Source organism: Pan troglodytes, chromosome 3 (assembly GCF_028858775.2).
Source record: "Pan troglodytes isolate AG18354 chromosome 3, NHGRI_mPanTro3-v2.0_pri, whole genome shotgun sequence".
Lineage (NCBI taxonomy): Eukaryota > Metazoa > Chordata > Mammalia > Primates > Hominidae > Pan > Pan troglodytes.
Genome location: NC_072401.2, coordinates 186269080 through 186291145, shown reverse-complemented (window position 1 = coordinate 186291145; position 22066 = coordinate 186269080). Strand labels below are relative to the sequence as shown.

The following is a 22066-nucleotide window of genomic DNA, read 5'->3' as shown; positions in this document are numbered from 1 at the left end:
CGGGCGGGAGCTAGGGGACGGGCCCCAGCGGAGGAGGCGCGAGGGGCCGACAGGGGCGGGCGGGAGGCGGGCGGGAGGCGGGCGGGAGGCGGGGCTGGCGCTGGAGCACATCTCCCGGCGGCGAGCCGCGGAAGCAGTGCAGACGCGGGTCCTAGCGGATGGCTGCTATTGTGAGGCGGTTGTGGAAGGTATGAGGAGGCTGTGCGGTGACTGCCGCCCTCGCTCCGGGCCGTCAGCCCGGCCCCCGCTCCCGGCGTCCTCCCAGGCCCGGCGCCCGCCCGGGGACCTGCCCGGTCTGGGCGGCGGAGTGTTTGTTTTGCCACCTCACCCGGGCGGGGGCGAGCAGTGAAGCCCGCGGAGCGAGAGACTTGGCCCGGAGGCGGGAGCCTGGGCCGGGGCCGGGGAAGCCAGGCAGCGGGTTAAGGCTTTTGATTTAGGGAGAGGGACCTGGGAGTAACCTAAGGAAAGGCCTCAGGTCATCGGAGGGGAGACCTGGCCCGGGGGCGGGAGGCTGGGCTGGGACCGGGGAGGCCGGGCAGCGCGAGGCCGGGCCGGGGGAACCAAGCCCCGGGCCGGGGAGGCCAGGCAGCGGGAGGCCTGGCCAGGGGAACCGAGCCCGGGGCCGGGAGGTCGGGCACGGGGCACCGAGCTCCGAGGGCGGGAGACCTGGCGGCCGGCCGAGTGCCGGAAGGCCGGGTCAGGCGGCGGAAGGCAGCGGCAAGCTGGGAAACGGACGGCGCTACCGCCGGCGGAGGAGTGTCCCCGGGAAGCGGTGCTGCGAGGGCTGGGGCGGCCGGGTGCTGACTGTGAGATACTCGCCCTGGGGGCTGATCCTTCCAATTTTGGACGAGGCTTCCGTCTCTGCTGCCTTCCATGCCTGGGGCCTGGATTATCCCGGGTTGACAATGTGGTTTAGCTCTTCCAGAGAGCTAGTTGCAGGGTTTAAACTCCAATTCCTTTTCGGCCCTGCAGAGTTTCGTGAGTGCTCGCAGCTCGTACCTGTGGCTGTGTATCCGTGGCCACAGCTGGTTGGCGTCGCCTTGAAATCCCAGGCCGTGAGGAGTTAGCGAGCCCTGCTCACACTCGGCGCTCTGGTTTTCGGTGGGTGTGCCCTGCACCTGCGTCTTTCCCCCATTCTCAGTAAGTGGCACCCAAGCAGGAAACCGGAAAACATCGTTCGCAGCCCCCTCTCGCCCACCCACTTCTTTTCCTGCTTAGTCACCAAGCCTTGTCGACCTTGTAAATGTCTGCCAGATCTGTCCGCGTCTCTCCATCTCTGATTTCAGCCGTCTGACCACAGCAGCCTCTTCCCTGGTCTCTCCACTTCCAGACCCGCCTGCTCCTTTGCAGTCCACTTTTTACAGCACAGGCAGAGGGATCTTTATGAAATGTAAGTCTAGAAAGCTCGTCCTTTGCCCTTAGGTTAAACCCAGCACTTAATATGGCTAACAAACCCCTGCGTGTGTTGGGTCCTGAGTGCCCCCACCCCTCCTTATCTTTAGCACCAATTCGATTTCTGCACGGCAATGCTGACCTTCATACCTAGTGTCTGCCTGCAACACCTCTGCATTCCCTTTCTCCCGCCACCACATTTGATTAGAAGAGCTGCTACTTAAATTTCTGTTTTCATTAAACAGTTTAAGGTTAAATCTTCCTATGCTGTGTTCTTTCTGCAGCCAGCATTCCCTAAGAGAGATGTGTCATATCCTTTGCAGTTGCTTGTTTACTATCTTCCCTGCTAGATTTGCAAGCAAACTCCAGGAGGGATGGACTTGGTTTATCTTGGTATCCTTAGTGTCTTGCCCCAAATGCGGGGCCTGGCATAACACAGTGAATGCCCATCCATTGCATTTTTACTTTTATGCCCTATCTAGAAAAAGTAGACCTGGTTTAGGATTATTCAGCAAATAATAATTAGAAAAGAAATGGTAGAGGTGACATACGGAGTCACTGAAACGATGTAAACCTGCAAGATAGCTGAAAGAGGGCCAGGCAAGGTGTTAGACCAGACTGTATCAAAATGGGCTCAGCCACTGTGAATGTGCGTGCTGTGGTTACATAATCTCTAAAAATGAAATATAAAGCTTAAATCATCTCTATCACAGCCCGATGCTTGGACTTTGGTTTTGCTTTGCCTTTTTGCAAAAGAAGGTTTTTGAAAGTGAAAAATATTTTAGTGAATGGACGAACAGTTTATTGGAGTATGGCAATAAAACCTGTTCAAAGTAAGAGACATTAGACATTGTACCTAGTTAAATCAGATTTGCTTTTGCTATCCTGAATAAAGGCCTTGCCTCTTGCCATTTGAAGAGACTGGCATCTGATATAGGCAATTATAATGCTTCTTTACTGTTTTGTTTTCAAACCTCGTATAACACAATCTCCTACTGCTTCATCCCCCTACAAAGCAGTCTTTATTTTGATGAATGATATATTACATTGCTTCTGGTGCCTACTATTAGATCTTTAAGCTCTGCCCCAAAGATAGGAAGCACTGGTGTTTGGGCCTAAATAAAGATGGGAGAATTCTTAGATTTATATAATATTCTTTCTCTGCATGTTTTGTTCTTACCTTCACATGTTGCCTGTAGAGCTTCTTTGCATTACAATAATGAAATCAAGCTACCTGATATGTATTGGACACCGTCTGGCGTCTGCCTTGTTGAGCCACTTTTGAATACCAGTGAGCATCGGTATAAGCCCTGCATAGAGATAGGATTTGTCTCTTCCACGGCTTGATACACTCAGGGTCTAGTATAGTACTCTGCACACAGTTGGTGTTCAGTAAATTGTTATGGTGCAGATATCAAATGAATAAATGCTACTGAATCTGAGTTTTGGCAGTTTCAGTCTTCCTGACAGCAGGATTTCTTCAAGCGGTTTTAAACCTGAATCTGATTCTGCAAAGTAGTCATCCTTGGTGGGAGTGCTGAGGCTTTAAAGTCATCTGTAATTTTTATAAAAAGGCATCCGAGATCCTCCATTTTACACTTATACAAATCATTTAGATCTGTGAAGGCTTTCCCATTTTCTCCTTTTGTCCTTCCAAAAACACCATCCTAGGACTTCACCTGGCACAGGGAAGACAGATCGTTTGCACATAGTAAGCGCCCTTCTTTCTAACTTGTGTCATAAACTCAGAGGCTTTGAATAGTGGGGAGTGCTCTGTACTGTCTTCCTGGTCACGTGGCCCTTGCCAGAGGAAAGGAAAGGATGGTTTGTTTGTATAGTACAATGGAACTTATTTCAATGTATTCTGTATTTGATTTTACATTCCTGTTCTCATATTTTTACCTTAATTACATAACAAATATTAAAAGATTGACTTCACCAGGCCCAGTTACAATAGCCAGTTTGATAATTCTTATATGTACTCAAATGAATTCAGAGACCAGATGGGAAAAGATTTTGATAAAACCTCTGGTACATCACAACTGAAGTCTTTTCTTGTCCAAACTATTGTGAAACAGATGTTCTTTCTGTTTCATTTGCTAAATCTGGAAACGTGACTGCTTTTGAGACTTTGTCCTCTCTGACAGGTAATAAATATAATCCTGATATTTTTCAAGTTGTTTGACAGAAGCGTAATCTCCCCAGAAGTCCTGCTGGACAGGCTTCACTTTTCCTTTGGAGGAACACAGAGATACAGGAAATATGTTTTAATGACATATACCTAACGCTGAACACGAAACCAGTTATTTTACTTTTATTATTATTATTTTTAGAAACAGCCTTGCTGTGTCACCCAAGCTCAAGTGCAGTGGTGCGATCATAGCTCACTGCAGCCTCCAATTCCTATGCTCAAGTAATCCTCTTGCCTCAGCCTCCTGAGTAGCTGGGACTACAGGTGTGTGCCACCATGCCAGGCTACTTGTTTTTACTTTGTTATAGAGATGGGGTCTCTCTGTGTTGCCCAGACTGGTCTTGAACACGTGATCTCAACCAGTCCTCCCACCTTGGCCTCCCAAAGTGCTGGGATTACAGGCGCGAGCCACTGTGTCTGGCCTATTTCACTTTAGAAGTAAATTGAATGCCACATGCGGAGTTTGTTAAATTTTTTAAGAAAAGGAAAGAAAACACAAAAGTAAACTACCTAGTCGCATCAGAAATGCCATAGTCATTTTTGCCATTTTTTCATTCATTAGAATTCAGTGCATTATGTTATTTTGTTATCTCTGCAGTAACTTTCTATCATGTTATTTATTTTCTTTGTCTTATTTAAAGCTTCTGAGATTATGGATTTTTGTTTCCTTCCCTGAAGTTAAGTGTTATCACTCCTATATAGTACTAAGCTGTCTACAGAATAGTGGGAGTCTGCCCTCTTGAGTTGGGAAGATCCTAGTTTGAATCTTGGCTGTGCCACTTTAAAGTTCATTAACTTCTCTTAGCCTCAGTCACCTGAACTCTGCAGTGGGGATCCTTATGCCTCAGAGTGTCATTGGGAGGACTCACGAAAAATACGCTTGTACTTTGAGTTCAGTACCTAGCCTGTATGAGCCAGCAGTAAGAGGGACAGTCATCACGCAGCGCTTTGCACACAGCTCTCACGCCACATGCAGCACTGTTCTTCCTTTGGCTACTGTTTTGGTAAATCTTTACTAGTAAATGTTTCTTAAAAGCATTTACATTCATGGACATGATTCAGAAACTAACAGTTGTTTTTTAGGTCTCACTTTGAGATTTAAAAACCCTTAGGGCAGGGACCAGATTTTATTTCTTACCTCAGAGTTTCCCTGTAGGACAGGAACCAGCAACAGCCTAATGAGCTGATTAAGAATTTTAGAGATTTCAAATTTAAATTAGGATTGCCAGTTTTAGAGACTGGCACATAAATGTTTTCATTTAAGGCAGTGACTATTTCCTTTAGGATATGATTTTTTATCCTTCTAAGATGAGATCACCATCCTCAGAATAATTTGTACCCCGCTGGGCACTAGCTAATGGAGGTGATGTCATGCTAAGCAGCACTTCAGTGAGTTTTGCGGGAGCCAAAGCTCTGCTCCCAGGAGTGTGGATTTGGTGCTTTCATGTGGCAAAAGCGGATGATGACAAGTAGAGAGCAAATGTGCGCATGTCTGATGCTGTAAGGATTTCCTTTACCATCATATAAATTTTTAAAGTATATCAAAATAAACTGATAACTGAGAAAATATATGTTGTTCAGATACTAATAATGAAATTAATGAAGTCCACTATAGTATTTGTCCCTGAGAAATCTTTATCAAATAGACAATATTTTAAATCCTATTGTAAAATAATTTATTTTTTCTTTCAGTTTTAGAGACTGGCAATCCTAATTTAACATCTCCTTTTGAATTCCCCACCACAGGCACACTTTCACACATTCACTCTTTAATAACAGGTTGTTTCAAATTGTTAATACTTTATAGCTTAATATAGAAATTTCACTTTAGAAATTAATTTTTATTTCTCTGCCTTAATGCTATAGATGTTGTAGTCTGCTTTACTTCAGTATTGTAATGAGTAGTTGGCTAACCACCATGTAAATAGGGAGAACATTCTAGTTTTTTACTTGTGTAGGAAAACACAGCTTGAAATGTCTAAGTATCTATTTTAGAGTGAAGTAAATTTATACTGACAATATTTTTGTGTGTTTGAAGACCTGACTGTTACAGCGTTGGTGGCAAGTGTTAAGGGATCCAGGAACTAGACAAGTGATTCTGAGACCTGAGTTCCAGGTTTCTAAGTAATAGCAGTTGGTCTACTGAGAACTTTGCCATAAACATATGTGTTCAGAAATTTCCTTTCTTAGCAGCAGCATCCTGAATTGATGAACAGAATTACACACACATCAGCCCAGTAAGAAACAATTCATGTTAAGTCTGTTGCTATGCCAGGATAAATTTTTTAAATCCCAATTATTTTTCCTATTTATATTTTGTCAAATAAGAATGTTCTAAAAACCAAAATTTCTGTTTTCTTTTTTTTTTTTTTTTTTTTGAGACGGACTCTCACTCTGTCGCCCAGGCTGGAGTGCAGTGGCGCGATCTCGGCTCACTGCAAGCTCCGCCTCCCGGGTTCACGCCATTCTCCTGCCTCAGCCTCCTGAGTAGCTGGGACTACAGGCACCCGCCACCACGCCTGGCTAATTTTTTATATTTTTAGTAGAGACGGGGTTTCACTGTGTTAGCCAGGATGGTCTTGATCTCCCGAACTTGTGATCAGCCCGCCTCGGCCTCCCAAAGTGCTGGGATTACAGGCAAAATTTCTGTTTTCATTTAAGGCAGTGACTATTTCCCTTAGGATGTGATTTTTTTATCCTTCTAAGATGAGATCACCATCCTCAGAATAATTTGTACCCCGCTGGGCACTAGCTAATGGAGGTGATGTCATGCTAAGCAGCACTTCAGTGAGTTTTGCGGGAACCAAAGCTCTGCTCCCAGGAGTGTGGGTTTGGTGCTTTCATATGGAAAAAGCGGATGATGACAAGTAGAGAACAAATGTGCGCATGTCTGATGCTGTAAGGATTTCATCTACCATCATATAAATTTTTAGAAGTATATCAAAATAAACTGATAACTGAGGCAATGTATGTTGTTCAGATACTAATAATGAAGTTAATGAAGTCCACTATAGTATTTGTATAGTATTTGTATATTATAGTACTCTGAAAAGCTGGTCACTATTTAAAGTTTCCATTACCAGTCACAAGGAGAGAATAATTTTATCCCACAATTTTATTGCTGGCAAAAGACACAAGTTTATTAAAAGTCAGTATTTCAGTGTAAGAGTTACTAGACTGTTTGCAGAAGTGTTCAAAAGAGATCTTTAGGTCCTTGGTTGTCTGTGGAAGCTCATCAGCATTTAGGGGTTCCTGAGCACAGACTGTGAACCCTGCATTTGGCACATGCATTCAGAGAGCCAATTTGAGGCAGACTGGGGGCTAGAAAGGATACTGCCAGGAGCTCCAGGTTCAGCTTCCAAAGTTATTAAGTCTTATTTCCCAGTTTTTAAATTAGACTTCATTTTTTAGAGCAGTTTTAAGTTCAAACCAAAATTGAGAAGAACGTACAGAGACATCCTGTATCCCACCTGCCCCCCAACACGTGCATAGTCTCCCCCATTATCAACATCCTGCACCAGAGTGGTACATTCTTATAAAGGAACCTACACTGACACGTCATCATCACCCAAACGCCATCGTTCACAATCAAGTTCACTCTTGGTGCTGTTTATCCTATGGGTTTGGACAAATTTACAAGGACTTGTATCCACCATTATATTGTCACACTGAGTAGTTTCACTGCCTTAAAAATTCTCCGTGCTGGCCGGGCACGGTAGCTCACGCCTGTAATCCCAGCACTTTGGGAGGCCAAGGCGGGCAGATCACGAGGTTAGGAGTTCGAGACCAGCCTGGCCAACATGGTGAAACCCCGTCTCTACTAAAAATACAAAAATTAGCCTGGCATGGTGGCAGGCGCCTGTAATCCCAACTACTCAGGAGGCTGAGGCAGGAGAATCGCTTGAAACCTAAAGGCGGAGGTTGCAGTGAGCCGAGACCGCGCCACTGCACTCCAGCCTGAGCAACGAGCGAAATTCCATCTCAAAACAAAAAAAAAAATTCTCTGTGCTGTCTCCCTCCCTCCTAGCCACTGGCAACCACTGATCTTTTTACTGTCTCCATAGTTTTGCCTTTTCCAGATTGTCAGGTAGTTGGAATCATGCGGTATATATGGCCTTTTCAAACTGGCTTCTTTCACTTAGTAGTAATGCATTTAAAGTGTTCATGGCTTGCTAGCTCATTTCTTTTTAGTGCTCAGTAATATTCTGTTCTCTGGATATACCACGGTTTATTTATTCATTCACCGATTGAAGGACATCTTAGTTGCTTCTAGTTGTGACAGTTATGAATAAAACTGCTATAAACATCTGTGTGCAGGCTTTTGTGCGAACATAAGTTTTCAACTCCTTTGGGTAAATACCAAAGAGTGCGTATTTACCATATGGCTGGATCATATGGTAAGAGTATGTTTAGTTTTGTAGGACACTGCCAAACTGTCTTTCGAGTTGGCTGTACCATTTTGCATTTCCACGAGCAGTGATTGAGAATCCCTGTTGCTCCACATCCTCACCAGCATTTGGTGTTGATGGTGTTCTGGATTTTGGCCATTCTGCTAGGTGTGTAGTGATACCTTATTGTTGCTTTAATTAGCATTTCCCATTATTTGCAGTCTGTGTATCTTTGATGAGGCCCACTGGATTTTCACTTTAGATTTTCTATAGATTGGCCATAAAGTCTTGAAACAAAGATATTTTCTCATGGATTATAATGCAATATCAGTAAACTATTATGTGTTCACCTACGTTTCCAGACTTGTTAGCTACCCTGTACTGTTCTCTCAGTTAATCAAGTTAACCACAATTTGTTTCTCAACCACAGGTGGCTAATGATTTTGTCTGTGGTCTGTCCGCTTTGAATTGATGTGCATGGGGCAAGTTGGTCTCTATGATATTCATGGTTCAAGGAAGTTTGAGATTTCCTGGTACCTAATACATGTTTATTGTACATATGAAAGAAAAAAAGGCAGATAGACGGGAACATGGTACTGAGCATGATAGAGGCAAGGAAGGGTGGCTACTTTGATAGGAGAATACCCCTATTTTTGTCACTCTTGAAACAGGGCCAAGAGTTGAAATTGGCTAGAACAATCCTGACCTTTGTTGATATTATTTTATAGAATAATATTTGTTACTGTTTTCTCACTTTAAAAAAATGCAGATGTTATAGAAAAATTAGAAGATATAGAGGAATGTTAAGGAGTAAATAAGTTGTCAGTAATGCCATCACCCAGACAGCCACTGTTAATAAATATGTTAATATGTGAAGACATACTAATATGTAATATGTACTGAGTGACTAATGGCAGGTCACTTAGTAGCTGTCTCGATTATCAGATCAACTGTCATGGTATGGCAGTGCTTATGTTCAGGTACCCTTATTAGTTATTGTTGTTAATCCCTTTCTGCGCCCAATTTATAAACTAAACTTTTTCATAGGTATGTACGTATAGGAAAAAATATGCTGCATATAGGCTCAGTACTGTATTTGGTTTCAAGCATCTACTGGGGGACTTGGGAGGTACCCCCTGCCCCTGCCCCACAGGTATACTACTGTATAATTATTCTTCTATCTAAAGTAAGATCTAATGGAAGATAGGAACTTTGTCTTGTCTTCCACTCTGTCCTATTTCCCAGGATGATACCTGGCACAAAGTATTTGTTTACTGACAAACTAAAAGATGATTTATCCCAATTATACTCACATCTTCCCTTGGTTTTCCAGAAAGCCTACGGGAAGTAAGATGGTAGAAAAGCAAAGTCTTCGTAGAAATGCAGAGCATAGACTGGCTCTTGGAGAAGGTCAAACATCACCCTCTCCTGTGGTTAAATTGAGATGGTGGCACTGGCTGTCTTCTATATTATTGCTGCAGCTTTCCTCACCAGGGGTGCACACAAAACTGGGAGAGAGGGGAGGAAGGAGCTTAGCTTTGTCTTAATAGAAGGGAAGAAATGATGTTTTCCAAGATACCTTGAAATTGGGGACCTTGGTAAAGGTTTCAGTTTGGGAAGATAAAAAAGTCCTGGGATGGATTCCAACAGTGTAACTGTACTCAATGCCACTGAGCTGTACGCTTAAGAGTGGTAAATTTTATGTCTATTTTACCACAGTTTTAAAGATTAAAATTTTTAAAAGTGGGGGAAGTTACCTAGGACTTTCTAGAAGGACTTTTGAGGGTGAGCAAGTTCTGTTATAGGCTTGTGTATTATTTTGGTATTTCTGATTGTATCATAGGAGTGAGGTTAAAGTTGTATTTTGACTGGAATTTTTGACATTGTCGGTTTCTAGAGTGTGGAGAAGGTCACTCAGTATTTTTTGTTTTTGTTTTTTGTTTTGCCTTTGTTCTTGTTTTCCTCTGTTTAGGGAGGTGGATTGCCATGGGAAGTACCTTTGCTTTGAAAAGCCAGAAAATGCCTGGTAGAACTCCAGAAAAGTAGTAAGGAGCTGGCTTCTTCAGAGGCAGCATAGCAGAGTGGGAAGAGGGCCCTGTCACTTAGCTTGTGACTGTCGACAAAGTCACTTCACCACCAGAAGTTGGGTTTTCTGACTTTTAGAATTTTGAAAAGATTAAAAATGAGTGCCTTGCAAAGTCCCTGGTATATATTAAGTGCTCAATAAGTGATAGTTGCTTTGATTCTAAGAACTGGTTCACCTTGTGAGATATAATTGTGTGACGGAAGAATGAAAGCAGAAACTTTAGTTTCTACTTTTACATTTCCTGGGCCATTTTACTACCCTAAATGAGAAGCTGGGCTTCCAAAACCCAGTTTAAAAGTAAAGACTAGGCCGGGTGCGGTGGCTCTTGCCTGTAATCCCAGCACTTTAGGAGGCCTAGGTGGGCAGATCACTTGAACTCAGGAGTGTGAGACCAGCCTGGGCAATACAGCGAGACCGTATGTCTACAAAAAATACAAAAATTAGCCAGACATGGTGGTGCATGCCTGTAATCCCAGCTACTCGGGAGGCTGAGGTGGGAGAATTTGAGTCCAGGAGATCGAAGCTGCAGTGAGCCGTGATTGCGCCGCTGCCCTCCAGCCTGGGTGACAGAGTGAGACCCTGCCTCAAAAGAAAAAAAAAAAAAGAATAAAGATTAATGGAGATTTGGAACATCTTGATACTGTATCTTGGGAATCTAAGCATTGTAGAATTGTGTTATGTGAGTTATACCATTGTGATGGGAAGTTTTTGATTTTTGTTTTAACTGTGTTGAGTTGCAGTTCTTAGAAATGACCCGACGTGTTGTCTTACAAAAGAAATAAACTGTAATCTGTATCTTGATCTGATGAGGGTATGTAAATATAAAAAATCGAGCTGTATACTTTCTATATGCTTTATGTAGTTCACTATATATAATTCATAGCTCAATTAAAAAGAGAGAGAGAGGCTAAATTGTATGTACCATTGCAAAGAAATCATTATCCCCAGAACTGACTCACATACACCTTTAACAGTAGAGGGGGAACTGAGGTATTAATTTGGAAAAATAATCACTGGGATAATTAATATAATGCAGTGGTTTTATGGCTGATTTTTTATTAACTTCTATTTTCTTTGTATTCTAGTTAATAAAGGTATCCATGGAGAACACCGAAAACTCAGTGGATTCAAAATCCATTAAAAATTTGGAACCGTGAGTATTTAAATTGAATTCTTTATAATCAGAGAAAGATGGGGATGTGTAATAAGCAAACCTCGAGGAGTGGGGAAAGAGGAAAGAGAGTGGCCTCTCTTTCAGGCCAGAGAGACCAAGTGACTTCCTACCTCAGACAGCTGTGTGGCTTTGCATAAACTGACTTTTCTTCTCTGAACCTCGTCTTTAACATGGGGCTAAAACTTTCACAGAACTGAAGGGAAGATGAAAGGAAAGGCCTAGTAGGGTGTGTGACCCATAGTTGGAAACCTAGTCCTGGAACCAAAAGGACACCACAGGGGAGGCAGGACTCCCAAGCGCCGGTGCTTTCTACCCTCCCGAATCGCTCTATAGGATTAGAGGGTTTAGGTTTGGGATGAGTTTCTTGACCTCTTGTTTATGAGTTTTTACGACTAAAATGCAATGCCAGTTTTCAGTCTGGGGACAAACTGCCTAGTTATGGATGAATTTTACCCTTTTTTTCCCCGTGTCTTTTTGGAATATTCTGCTTATTAATGCTTCCAATAACTAGCAGATGGAAAAAGGAAAAAGATAAAACTCAAATTCACTTTTTAATTCTTGTCTGTTATTATTCATTTGGGATCTCTCGTAATACTTTAAATTCTGAAAGTTTATTTCTGAAACCCAGTATTGTTATTCTCGGCTGCCCTGAAAATTACAAACTAATTTTATTACTAAACAGTATGATTACAGAAATACTATTAACAAGTTACCACTAAAGATTTCACAATTTTGTTTAGCAAAGGGATTTTTCTAGACAGTAAACTTTTAAAATGCAGTCCCATTTTAGAGAGTTGTTGTTGTCATTTAAATCATTTTAGCCAGTGCAGTGGCTTGCTCCTGTAATCCCAGCTACGTGGGAGCTGTGGCAGGAGGATCACTTGAGGTGGAGAGTTTGAAACCAGCCTGGGCAACATAACGAGACCCTGTCTCTACAAAAAACAAAAAACAATTAGTCCACCATGGTGTGTGTGCTTGTAGTCAGTCCTAGCTACACGCCAGAGGTTACAGTGAAGTAAGACCCATCTCTTCAAAAAAATCCTTTGAAAGTGATTTACACATGTTCTTACTACTTTTTTTTTTCTTTCTTTTTTGAGACAGGCTGGAGTGCAGTGATGTGATTATGGCTCACTGCACTCCTGGGCTCCAGTAATCCTCCTGAGTAGCTAGGACTACAGACATGTGCCACCATGCCTGGTTATTTTTGTTTTTCATTTTTGTAGAGATGGGGGTCTTGCTGTGTTGCCCAGGCTGGTCTCCAATTCCTGGCCTCAAGGGATCCTCCTGCCTCGGCCTCCCAAAGTGCTGGGAGTACAGGCATGAACCACCCTGCCTGGCCCTACCTTTTCATGTCATGCAGAACACCACTTCAATAACAAGTTGCACGGGAGCCCCAGACAGGTTTAGGGTTGTTTCGATCCTTTGGTAAGTTGCCCTCACAGTCCCGGTTTTCACAGCCTCTGCCTTTTATTAGGAGTATCCCCTCGTGGACTAGCTTTCATATGCTTGCAAAGTACCTACCTCCTTAGGAGGCACCCAGAGCACGTGGGGAAGGGGTGTCGGGAGCTGGGAGTCGTAAGTCCCATGATCCATCATCTGTAGGACTCAAAGGTCAAGTCACGCTTTCAGGATTTAACTTCAATCTGTAAATGTGAGACTGTTCACCTCTGATTAAAAATCATAACTGTTTTCTCACCTTGACTCCTTTAATTTACTACATTTAATCTTTTTCCAACAGTATTTTTGGAATTGTGTATAATGTGAGATACTCTTAAGGTTAAGTGCATGAGTATATGGACTGTAGGTGTTAGTGTTTGGTAGTTCCTAGACCTGTTTTTGCCTGACTCTTGGTCTAGATCAGGGATCAAGCTTAAGGCCTGTTTTTATCAACTTTCGTTGGAATATAGGCACATCCATTCGCTTACATATTGTCCTAAGCCCGTTTCACCAGGATAATTGAGCAGCTATGGCTGGGCACAGTGGCTCACAACTGTAATCCCAGCACTTTTGGAGGCCAAGGCAGGAGGATCACTTGAGGCCAGGAGTTCAAGACTAGCCTGGGCAACATAGCAAGATCCTGTCTCTAAAAAAGAAAATACAGAAATTAGCTGGGCATGGTGGGGCATGCCTGTCTGTAGTCCTAGCTACTCAGAAGGCTGAGGAAGGAGTATCACTGGAGCCCAAGAGTTCAAAGCTGCAGTGAGCTATGATGGCACCACTGCACTCCAGCTTGGGTGACAGAGCCAGACCATGTCTCAAAAAAAAAAAAAAAAAAAAAAAGAATAGAATTGAGTAGCTGTAACAGAAACCAGATGGCCCACAAGCCTAAAACACTTCATATTTAGCCCATTAAAAAAAAAGTTTACTGACCCCAATCTAGATAGCAGAGGTTTTTTTAGATAAGTGACTTCCAGACAGATATTTTCAATTATTTACAATAATGCTTTTATATATTAATAAATTACTAATTTGTTTAGCTCATGGGGTTTAAGGAATAATTTATGAATTGTGATAAATATTGTGCTTTGAGTTATATTTGCATTTTGTTGATTTCCCATCATTTCAGGGTAATTTTTAAGATTTTTACTCTTACCTCAAAGGATAAAATATTTCACAAAGTTAATAAGTAATTTTTAAATTATAAAGGTATTTGATGAAATTTTGAAGAATTTAGAGGAAAATGTAAAACATGGAAGTTAAAAGCCTGAACTCTGAAGTCCAACAGATGCTTTCCTTCCTTCTTGGCTGTGACACAATATTTGCATAACCTTTAGCACATTACTTAGCCTCACGTCAGGTCATTTTCTCATCTGTATAACTGTTGATGTGAAATTGAAATGAAGACAGCCTGGTTTATAACATTCAACAAGTGTTAACTGTTACTGTGAGTTATAAAAATTGCACTAATATAAACAGAAGGCGTGGTCATTTCTACCTTTGTAAAGCTATTATTTGATTTCTAAACAGAAAGATCATACATGGAAGCCAATCGATGGACTCTGGAATATCCCTGGACAACAGTTATAAAATGGATTATCCTGAGATGGGTTTATGTATAATCATTAATAATAAGAATTTTCATAAAAGCACTGGTATGTGTCTTACATAATTTTTAATCCTTTTCAAATGTTTGTGCCATTTACATTTGATATAATATTAAAAGCAGTATTATTGAGGTATTAGACAGTAAACTGTGACACAGACTAGCTGTGAAGTAGAGATTGGGCAGGACCTACAGGTCCTCTGATACACTGTGAACGCTTCACTCTTCTGCGCAACTTCACAGCCTCCTCTTGCTGGCCTCCCATCTGTACGCTTGGTTGCTTCTGCCCTGGCTTCTCTGTAGCCCTTGCTTCTTTTTCTTCTTTCTACTCCCTCTTTGATCCCAATGGAAGGTTCTCAAAAAAACAGTTAAGTGGTAGTATTTATTTTTTCCCCAGAAACTGCAAGACATATCACAAGCATTGCCTTATTTAATTTATGACAACCTGGAAAGTAACGATGAGATTCTGAAAGGTTAAAGACCTCGCACAGTCACACAGTATGGCGGCAGAGCTAGGTCTGTGTGGCTCCAAAGCCCAAGCTCTGAATCCATCTGTTCTGCTTCACTTCCTTGTATCTTCATGTGCTCTGTTGCCTGTCTTCCCTTACCCTACAAAGCTCCCCATCTTAGAGAGACCTTTCTTTTACTCTGTTCCTTTTCATTCCTTTGATATTTTGTCTCCTTCCCTTCTTCCTTAAATTTTGAATACATGTAGTTCAAGCTTGTACTCTTCATTTGTTTCCATTCCTTCTTGAGTCTTTTTCCATTTTCTGTCTCTACTACTAAAGCCGCTTGCTTTAAATTTACCATGGCCTTGTCGCCAGATCCCTTCTCGATTTCTGTACTATGTAGAACTTGAATGTAGTACTACATTTGAGAATGTTTTTTTAGAAATATAGATAATAAAATCCTTCACAGTGCCAAAAAAGCTAATTAATATTTGGTGTATTGTTATTTTTTCTTGGCAGTTCTTTTTAAAGCTTGATTTTATTCATAACGTATAAGCAATGTTGTCTTCTGCTTGTTTCACTTAAAGGAATAGCATTTTTCATATTGCTGCATAATTTTCATATCTGTTATAATGATTATATAATACTGCATCCCCAAAACTACCATTCACTTAATTTGAATAATTTACTGTATGAATGAACATTATGGCTGTTTCCCTTTTAAATTGATGCTATGATAATTCTTTGAATTGGCCTATTAATCGTATTAGAGTTAATTTTTAATTAGAGAAGCTGTAGTAGATCTAACGTGGGCCAGTACCTATCAGAGTGGTGGTGGAAATGGAAGGAAGCCAGATTACACTGGGAAGATAGCAGGGTTTGTGTCAGATTAATTATAAGGAGTGAGAAGAGAATAGTTGAAAATGGAGCTCTAAATGGCATCAGTTTTATTGCTTTTGGCTGTAAGTTGAGATGCCACCTTCAACCATTAACTTAAAAACACAACACCTTGTTTACTTTTGCTTTACGCATATATGAAAATTTACTTCTAGATATTCTGCCTCACATTTCTAGTTAGGATACCTCCTTCCTATAGAATTTTGCACTGTTGGCTCTATTGTTTAAAAAACCAAAAACAAGCATATCATTCCACTACCACCAGCACCTCCCCCCACATATTTAGACCAGCAGTCTGGGTTTTGCCCAGTGAGCTCCTTTCCTACTTTGCAATGTAAAGGTCAGGTTCTCATGAGATCTCTGGCAGGCTGGTGTTGGGCCAGGTGCCATGGCTCACACATGTAATCCCAACACTTTGGGAGGCCAAGGCAGAAGGATCCTTGAGCACCAAAGTTCAAGATCAGTCTGGGCAACATAGGGAAATCCCATCTCTACAAAATAGAAAAAAGGTAGCAGGGTGTGGTGGTGCGCACCTGTAGTCCCAGCTACTCGGGAGGCTGAGGTGGGAAGATAGCTTGAATCTGGGAGGTTGAGGCTGCAGTGAGCTGTGGTTGCTGTACTCTAGCCTGGGCCACAGAGCAAGATCCTGTGTAAAAAATAAAAATAAATAAAAATTAAAAGGCAGCCAACACATCAGCACCAGAAGCCAGTGACCTTGTCACACAGCTGAGATAATCAACAACATTTTGGAGATATGTGTAGACTTTCTGTATTTAATCTTCATACCCATCAAATTTACTCAATTCTGAGGGATGTTTCCCACCAAGATTTAGCATTTTGAAATCTGAGTGCATCATGCAGTCAATCTGTACGTTAATGTGGAAGGTTCTCTAAAGGAGTGGTAGAAAGTCCAGGAGCCCTGGATACAGGCCCAGCATAGCTTTGTCACTTTGGACTGGTTTGTTAACTCTACTACATGTCCCACATCTGCACAAGTGAAACTAGTAATAATATGACTCTCATGGTGATTGGAAGGATTAGAGATTAGCCATAGCAGAATATCTGATGAACAGTAATAATGTTTGGGGGTTTTCCTTGAAGGCACTATAAATGTTGTAATGCTATCTTAAAATTGTTGGGAAGTTAGAGTCAGAGAAACGCATTTCCTCTGAGTGTGACAGATGTGTGTATGTATTATAGGATCGTATTGTTTTCTAGTCTTATTTTTTTAAACTGATTTTCCCATGGCAACATTTTATCTGTGAAAATGACAACATAGTATATCCCATTATATAAGTTAGTATAGCTTGTCTAACCAAACCCCTATTGTTAGACATTTGTGTTTTTCACTACCTAAACAGCTGTGAAAGACATCATTTTGGCTATAACACTGATGAGCTTATATTATGAAGTATCTTATAAGCTACAAAATTGAAGAAATTTTGTTCACCATGTTCAAAATAGTTAGAATTCTCTTACCATTTAAAAGGAAGAATTTATTGTGGACTTCTGAATTGCTGAGTGGTTAATTTCATTTCAAAGTAGTTATTCTTTGTTTTCCATACAATTAAAAGTAATTCTTTCTGTTCCAAGGAATGACATCTCGGTCTGGTACAGATGTCGATGCAGCAAACCTCAGGGAAACATTCAGAAACTTGAAATATGAAGTCAGGAATAAAAATGATCTTACACGTGAAGAAATTGTGGAATTGATGCGTGATGGTAAGAAGAAACAATTAGAATGAACTTCATTGTACAATTAATTTTATACTATGGTCTAGCAATAATTATATGTATAATAAAATATGAGAATTGTGGAATTATACTGTACATAACCCTAATCTTACATACTTTAGTAAGAAGTTTAAAAAAAGTTATTTATGCCAACTTCCTAAAATGGTTTGAGATGTGTTGCCGTGCCCCAGGTTAGGTTAAGATGATCTCTTAGTTTTAGTCTCAGTTTCTTCATCATGTTCCCATACAGTATATCTGAAGTTGTTGAATAAAGTCATGGATTTTTTTTCCTTTTATTTGCAAATGTCTTTCCAGTTTCTAAAGAAGATCACAGCAAAAGGAGCAGTTTTGTTTGTGTGCTTCTGAGCCATGGTGAAGAAGGAATAATTTTTGGAACAAATGGACCTGTTGACCTGAAAAAAATAACAAACTTTTTCAGAGGGGATCGTTGTAGAAGTCTAACTGGAAAACCCAAACTTTTCATTATTCAGGTAATGTCTAACTGAGTGATTTGGTTCTTGACGATTAAGCAGGGGTTACTATTCTCAACTGTAAATTATCCAAAGGATAATTTTTTTCCTGAAGCTAATGAACTATTGTTACTTTTCATTTATTTACCACTTAAAAGATAGAGTAAATTTTAATTTTATACTTATATCAAAAAGGCTCAGCATAATTAACATCCTTTTTTTTTTTTTTTTGAGACAGAGTCTTGCTCTGTCGCCCAGGCTGGAGTGCAGTGGCGCGATCTCCGCTCACTGCAAGCTCCGCCTCCTGGGTTCACGCCATTCTCCTGCCTCAGCCTCCTGAGTAGCTGGGACTACAGGCGCCCGCCACCAGGCCCAGCTAATTTTTAAATTTTTTTTTAATAGAGACAGGGTTGCACCATGTTAGCCAGGATGGTCTCGATCTCCTGACCTCAAGTGATGCGCCCGCCTTGGCCTCCCAAATTGCTGGGATTAAAGGCGTGAGCCACCGCACCCGGCCAATTAACATCCATTTTTACATAGCATTTCAATTTTTTAGAAATAAGTTATATGTTCACACACAAATCTTTATAAATAAATATTTATTTTCTAACACCCAGGCCTGCCGTGGTACAGAACTGGACTGTGGCATTGAGACAGACAGTGGTGTTGATGATGACATGGCGTGTCATAAAATACCAGTGGAGGCCGACTTCTTGTATGCATACTCCACAGCACCTGGTGAGAACGTTACACATAATGAATGTTACATGTGGATTTTAAATGAATTAACTGTGACTGATTATAGAATTATACAATGAAAAGTGTGTTTCAGAGACTGTCAAGATTTTGATATCCCTAAAGATATCAAAACTTGTCTATATTTTACGGAACCTTCATCAAAGAGAAGTCTCAAAAAGTTGTCTTTAGCCAAAAGTTTGGCTAGAAAATATGCATATATAGCCGGGCACGCTGACTCAGCCTGTAATCCTAGCGCTTTGGGAGGCCGAGGCAGGTGGATCACTTGAGGTCAGGAGTTCAAAACCAGCCTGGCCAACCTCGTCTCTACTAAAAATACAGAAAAATTAGCTGGGCGTGGTGGCACACGCCTGTAATCCCAGCTACTGGGGAGGCTGAGGCAGGAGAATCGCTTGAACCTGGGAAGCAAAGGTTGCAGTGAGCCAAGATCGCACCACTGCACTTCAGCCTGGGCGACAGAGTGAGACTCCGTCTCAAAGGAAAAAAAGAAAAGAAAATATGCATATGTAGAGTAGACTAGCACGATGTCATTCATTGAACTTAATATCAGGTAGAATATTATGTGGCAACAGAGGCCAAGTCAGAGCTTCTCCTGCATCCTAGAGAAGAAGAGAGGTACGTTTCTCAGGAGTTATTTGAAAGGTAGTAAATAAAAAAGATAAACATGTATACAAGAGGATAGATGTGGAGTGGGAGAAAATAAAGAAGGTAAAAAACGATACATGAATATGCCGTTCACCTCCACGTTTTTACTGTTCTGCTGCACATGTCATCATCTAAATAAACATTTGTTGATTATACCACCATTTACTCACACAACTAAGGGTGTCAGAGAGTTTGGAAACTTTAGGTAAATGTATTCTTAAGCAGTGTTGCATTTTAAAATATGCTCAATATGGTTTATCTTATCCTCTAGGCATCTTTCCAAGCAAAGTAAGTTAAAAGCAATAGGTCTAATAGTTAACCTAGAAAAAAAAGTATGATAAATATACTATTTTCCCTTTTTGGACCAATACTTGGTAGTGTGTTTATTATACTTTATTCAGATGCTCTGTAGACAAGTAGGACACTCAAAGCAATTTGTTTCTTGGCTAAGTCAGTATTAAAATAAGGTGAAATCTGATTGGAACACTGTGCTACTTACAATGATCCTTTTTATACATCTTTACTTTTGCATCTTACCTTCTGCGTGTTTGCTGTTCTTGCCTATTGAAAGGGGAGTCCAGAAAGTAAAACTTTCAATAATTCAGTGTTCGTGAAGCTGGTCCCCGGCCAGCTTTGCTGAAAGCAGGGGGTGTATGCATAGCACACATTCTTCCTTCTTCAGCATCATTTCTTCTGAAACCAAAGGTGTCTTTTTTTTTTATTTGTATGACTAATAAGACTTATGTAAGTTTATGCTTATTTTTGCCTTTATGACTACATAATAATTTATAGAATCAACTAAAATCAGCTATCCGTGGTATTTTGGTTGTATTTTGCCTTTTAGGTTATTATTCTTGGCGAAATTCAAAGGATGGCTCCTGGTTCATCCAGTCGCTTTGTGCCATGCTGAAACAGTATGCCGACAAGCTTGAATTTATGCACATTCTTACCCGGGTTAACCGAAAGGTGGCAACAGAATTTGAGTCCTTTTCCTTTGACGCTACTTTTCATGCAAAGAAACAGATTCCATGTATTGTTTCCATGCTCACAAAAGAACTCTATTTTTATCACTAAAGAAATGGTTGGTTGGTGGTTTTTTTTAGTTTGTATGCCAAGTGAGAAGATGGTATATTTGGTACTGTATTTCCCTCTCATTTTGACCTACTCTCATGCTGCAGAGGGTACTTTAAGATATACTCCTTCCATCAAATAGAACCACTATGAAGCTACCTCAAACTTCCAGTCAGGTAGTTGCAATTGAATTAAATTAGGAATAAATAAAAATGGATACTGGTGCAGTCATTATGAGAGGCAATGATTGTTAATTTACAGCTTTCATGATTAGCAAGTTACAGTGATGCTGTGCTATGAATTCAAGTAATTGTGAAAAAGTTAAACATTGAAGTAATGAATTTTTATGATATTCCCCCCACTTAAGACTGTGTATTCTAGTTTTGTCAAACTATAGAAATGATGATGTGGAAGAACTTAGGCATCTGTGGGCATGGTCAAAGGCTCAAACCTTTATTTTAGAATTGATATACACAGATGACTTAACTGCATTTTTAGACCATTTATCTGGGATTATGGTTTTGTGATGTTTGTCCTGAACACTTTTGTTGTAAAAAAAAATAATAATGTTTAATATTGAGAAAGAAACTAATATTTTATGTGAAAGTGTGAGCAAACTAACTTGACTTTTAAGGCTAAAACTTAACATTCATAGAGGGGTGGAGTTTTAACTGTAAGGTGCTACAATGCAGCTGATCTACCAGCATAAATATCTTCTGATTTGTCCCTATGCATATCAGTTGAGCTTCATGTACCAGCAATATATCTGAAGAGCTATTATATAAAAACCCCAAACTGTTGATTATTAGCCAGGTAATGTGAATAAATTCTATAGGAACATATGAAAATACAACTTAAATAATAAACAGTGGAATATAAGGAAAGCAATAAATGAATGGGCTGAGCTGCCTGTAACTTGAGAGTAGATGGTTTGAGCCTGAGCAGAGACATGACTCAGCCTGTTCCGTGAAGGCAGAGCCATGGACCATGCAGGAAGGGCCTACAGCCCATTTCTCCATACGCACTGGTGTGTGTGGATGATGCTGCCAGGGCGCCATCGCCAAGTAAGAAAGTGAAGCAAATCAGAAACTTGTGAAGTGGAAATGTTCTAAAGGTGGTGAGTCACAATAAAAATCATAGTACTCTTTGTAGCAAAATTCTTAAGTATGTTATTTTCTGTTGAAGTTTACAATCAAAGGAAAATAGTAATGTTTTATACTGTTTACTGAAAGAAAAAGACCTATGAGCACATACGACTCTACACGGCATCCAGCCGGAGGCCAGAGCTGAGCACCCAGCCCAGGAGGCAAGCTCCAGGCCTCAGCAGGTGCGGAGCCGTCACTGCACCAAGTCTCACTGGCTGTCAGTATGACATTTCACGGGAGATTTCTTGTTGCTCAAAAAATGAGCTCGCATTTATCAATGACAGTTTCTTTTTTCTTACTAGATCTGTAACTTTTGTAAATACACATAGCATGTAATGGTATCTTAAAGCGTGTTTCTATGTGACAATTTTGTACAAATTTGTTATTTTCCATTTTTATTTCAAAATATACATTCAAACTTAAAATTACCAATGTCGTTGAGTTTTTTGTTGCTGTTGTTTTTGATGTTGTGCCACTAATTGGAAGTTAAAATGTTTTTAATCAGAAGCTTGATTTGGAAGAGTCAAAGAGGAAGCACCAGAACCCTAGCCTAGTTTTTTGAGGTGGTGGCAGTTAGATCAGGGCAGACAGATCGCTTATGCTTCCCAAGTCCTCGCAGAAGTTC

The 22066-nt window shown here is 40.8% G+C and overlaps 1 protein-coding gene across 7 annotated transcripts; it reads left to right on the top strand.

The window, feature by feature from the left end:
* The first annotated feature begins 54 nt into the window (after positions 1-54).
* CASP3 (caspase 3) lies at positions 55-21869 on the top strand. 7 transcript variants are annotated; one of them, XM_016951003.4, is made up of 9 exons: positions 66-188; positions 973-1140; positions 1287-1390; positions 11143-11210; positions 14199-14323; positions 17214-17342; positions 17670-17845; positions 18442-18562; positions 20070-21869. In XM_016951003.4, the coding sequence occupies exons 4-9, from the start codon at positions 11158-11160 to the stop codon at positions 20297-20299; spliced, it is 834 nt and encodes a 277-aa protein (XP_016806492.1). In that variant the 5' UTR covers positions 66-188; positions 973-1140; positions 1287-1390; positions 11143-11157; the 3' UTR covers positions 20300-21869. The 7 variants fall into 7 exon arrangements, with proteins under 7 accessions (XP_009446812.1, XP_009446811.1, XP_016806492.1 ...); XM_016951004.4 differs by having other exon boundaries at positions 75-188; positions 973-1101; XM_009448537.5 differs by lacking the exon at positions 1287-1390 and having other exon boundaries at positions 55-188.
* The last annotated feature ends 197 nt before the right edge of the window (positions 21870-22066 follow it).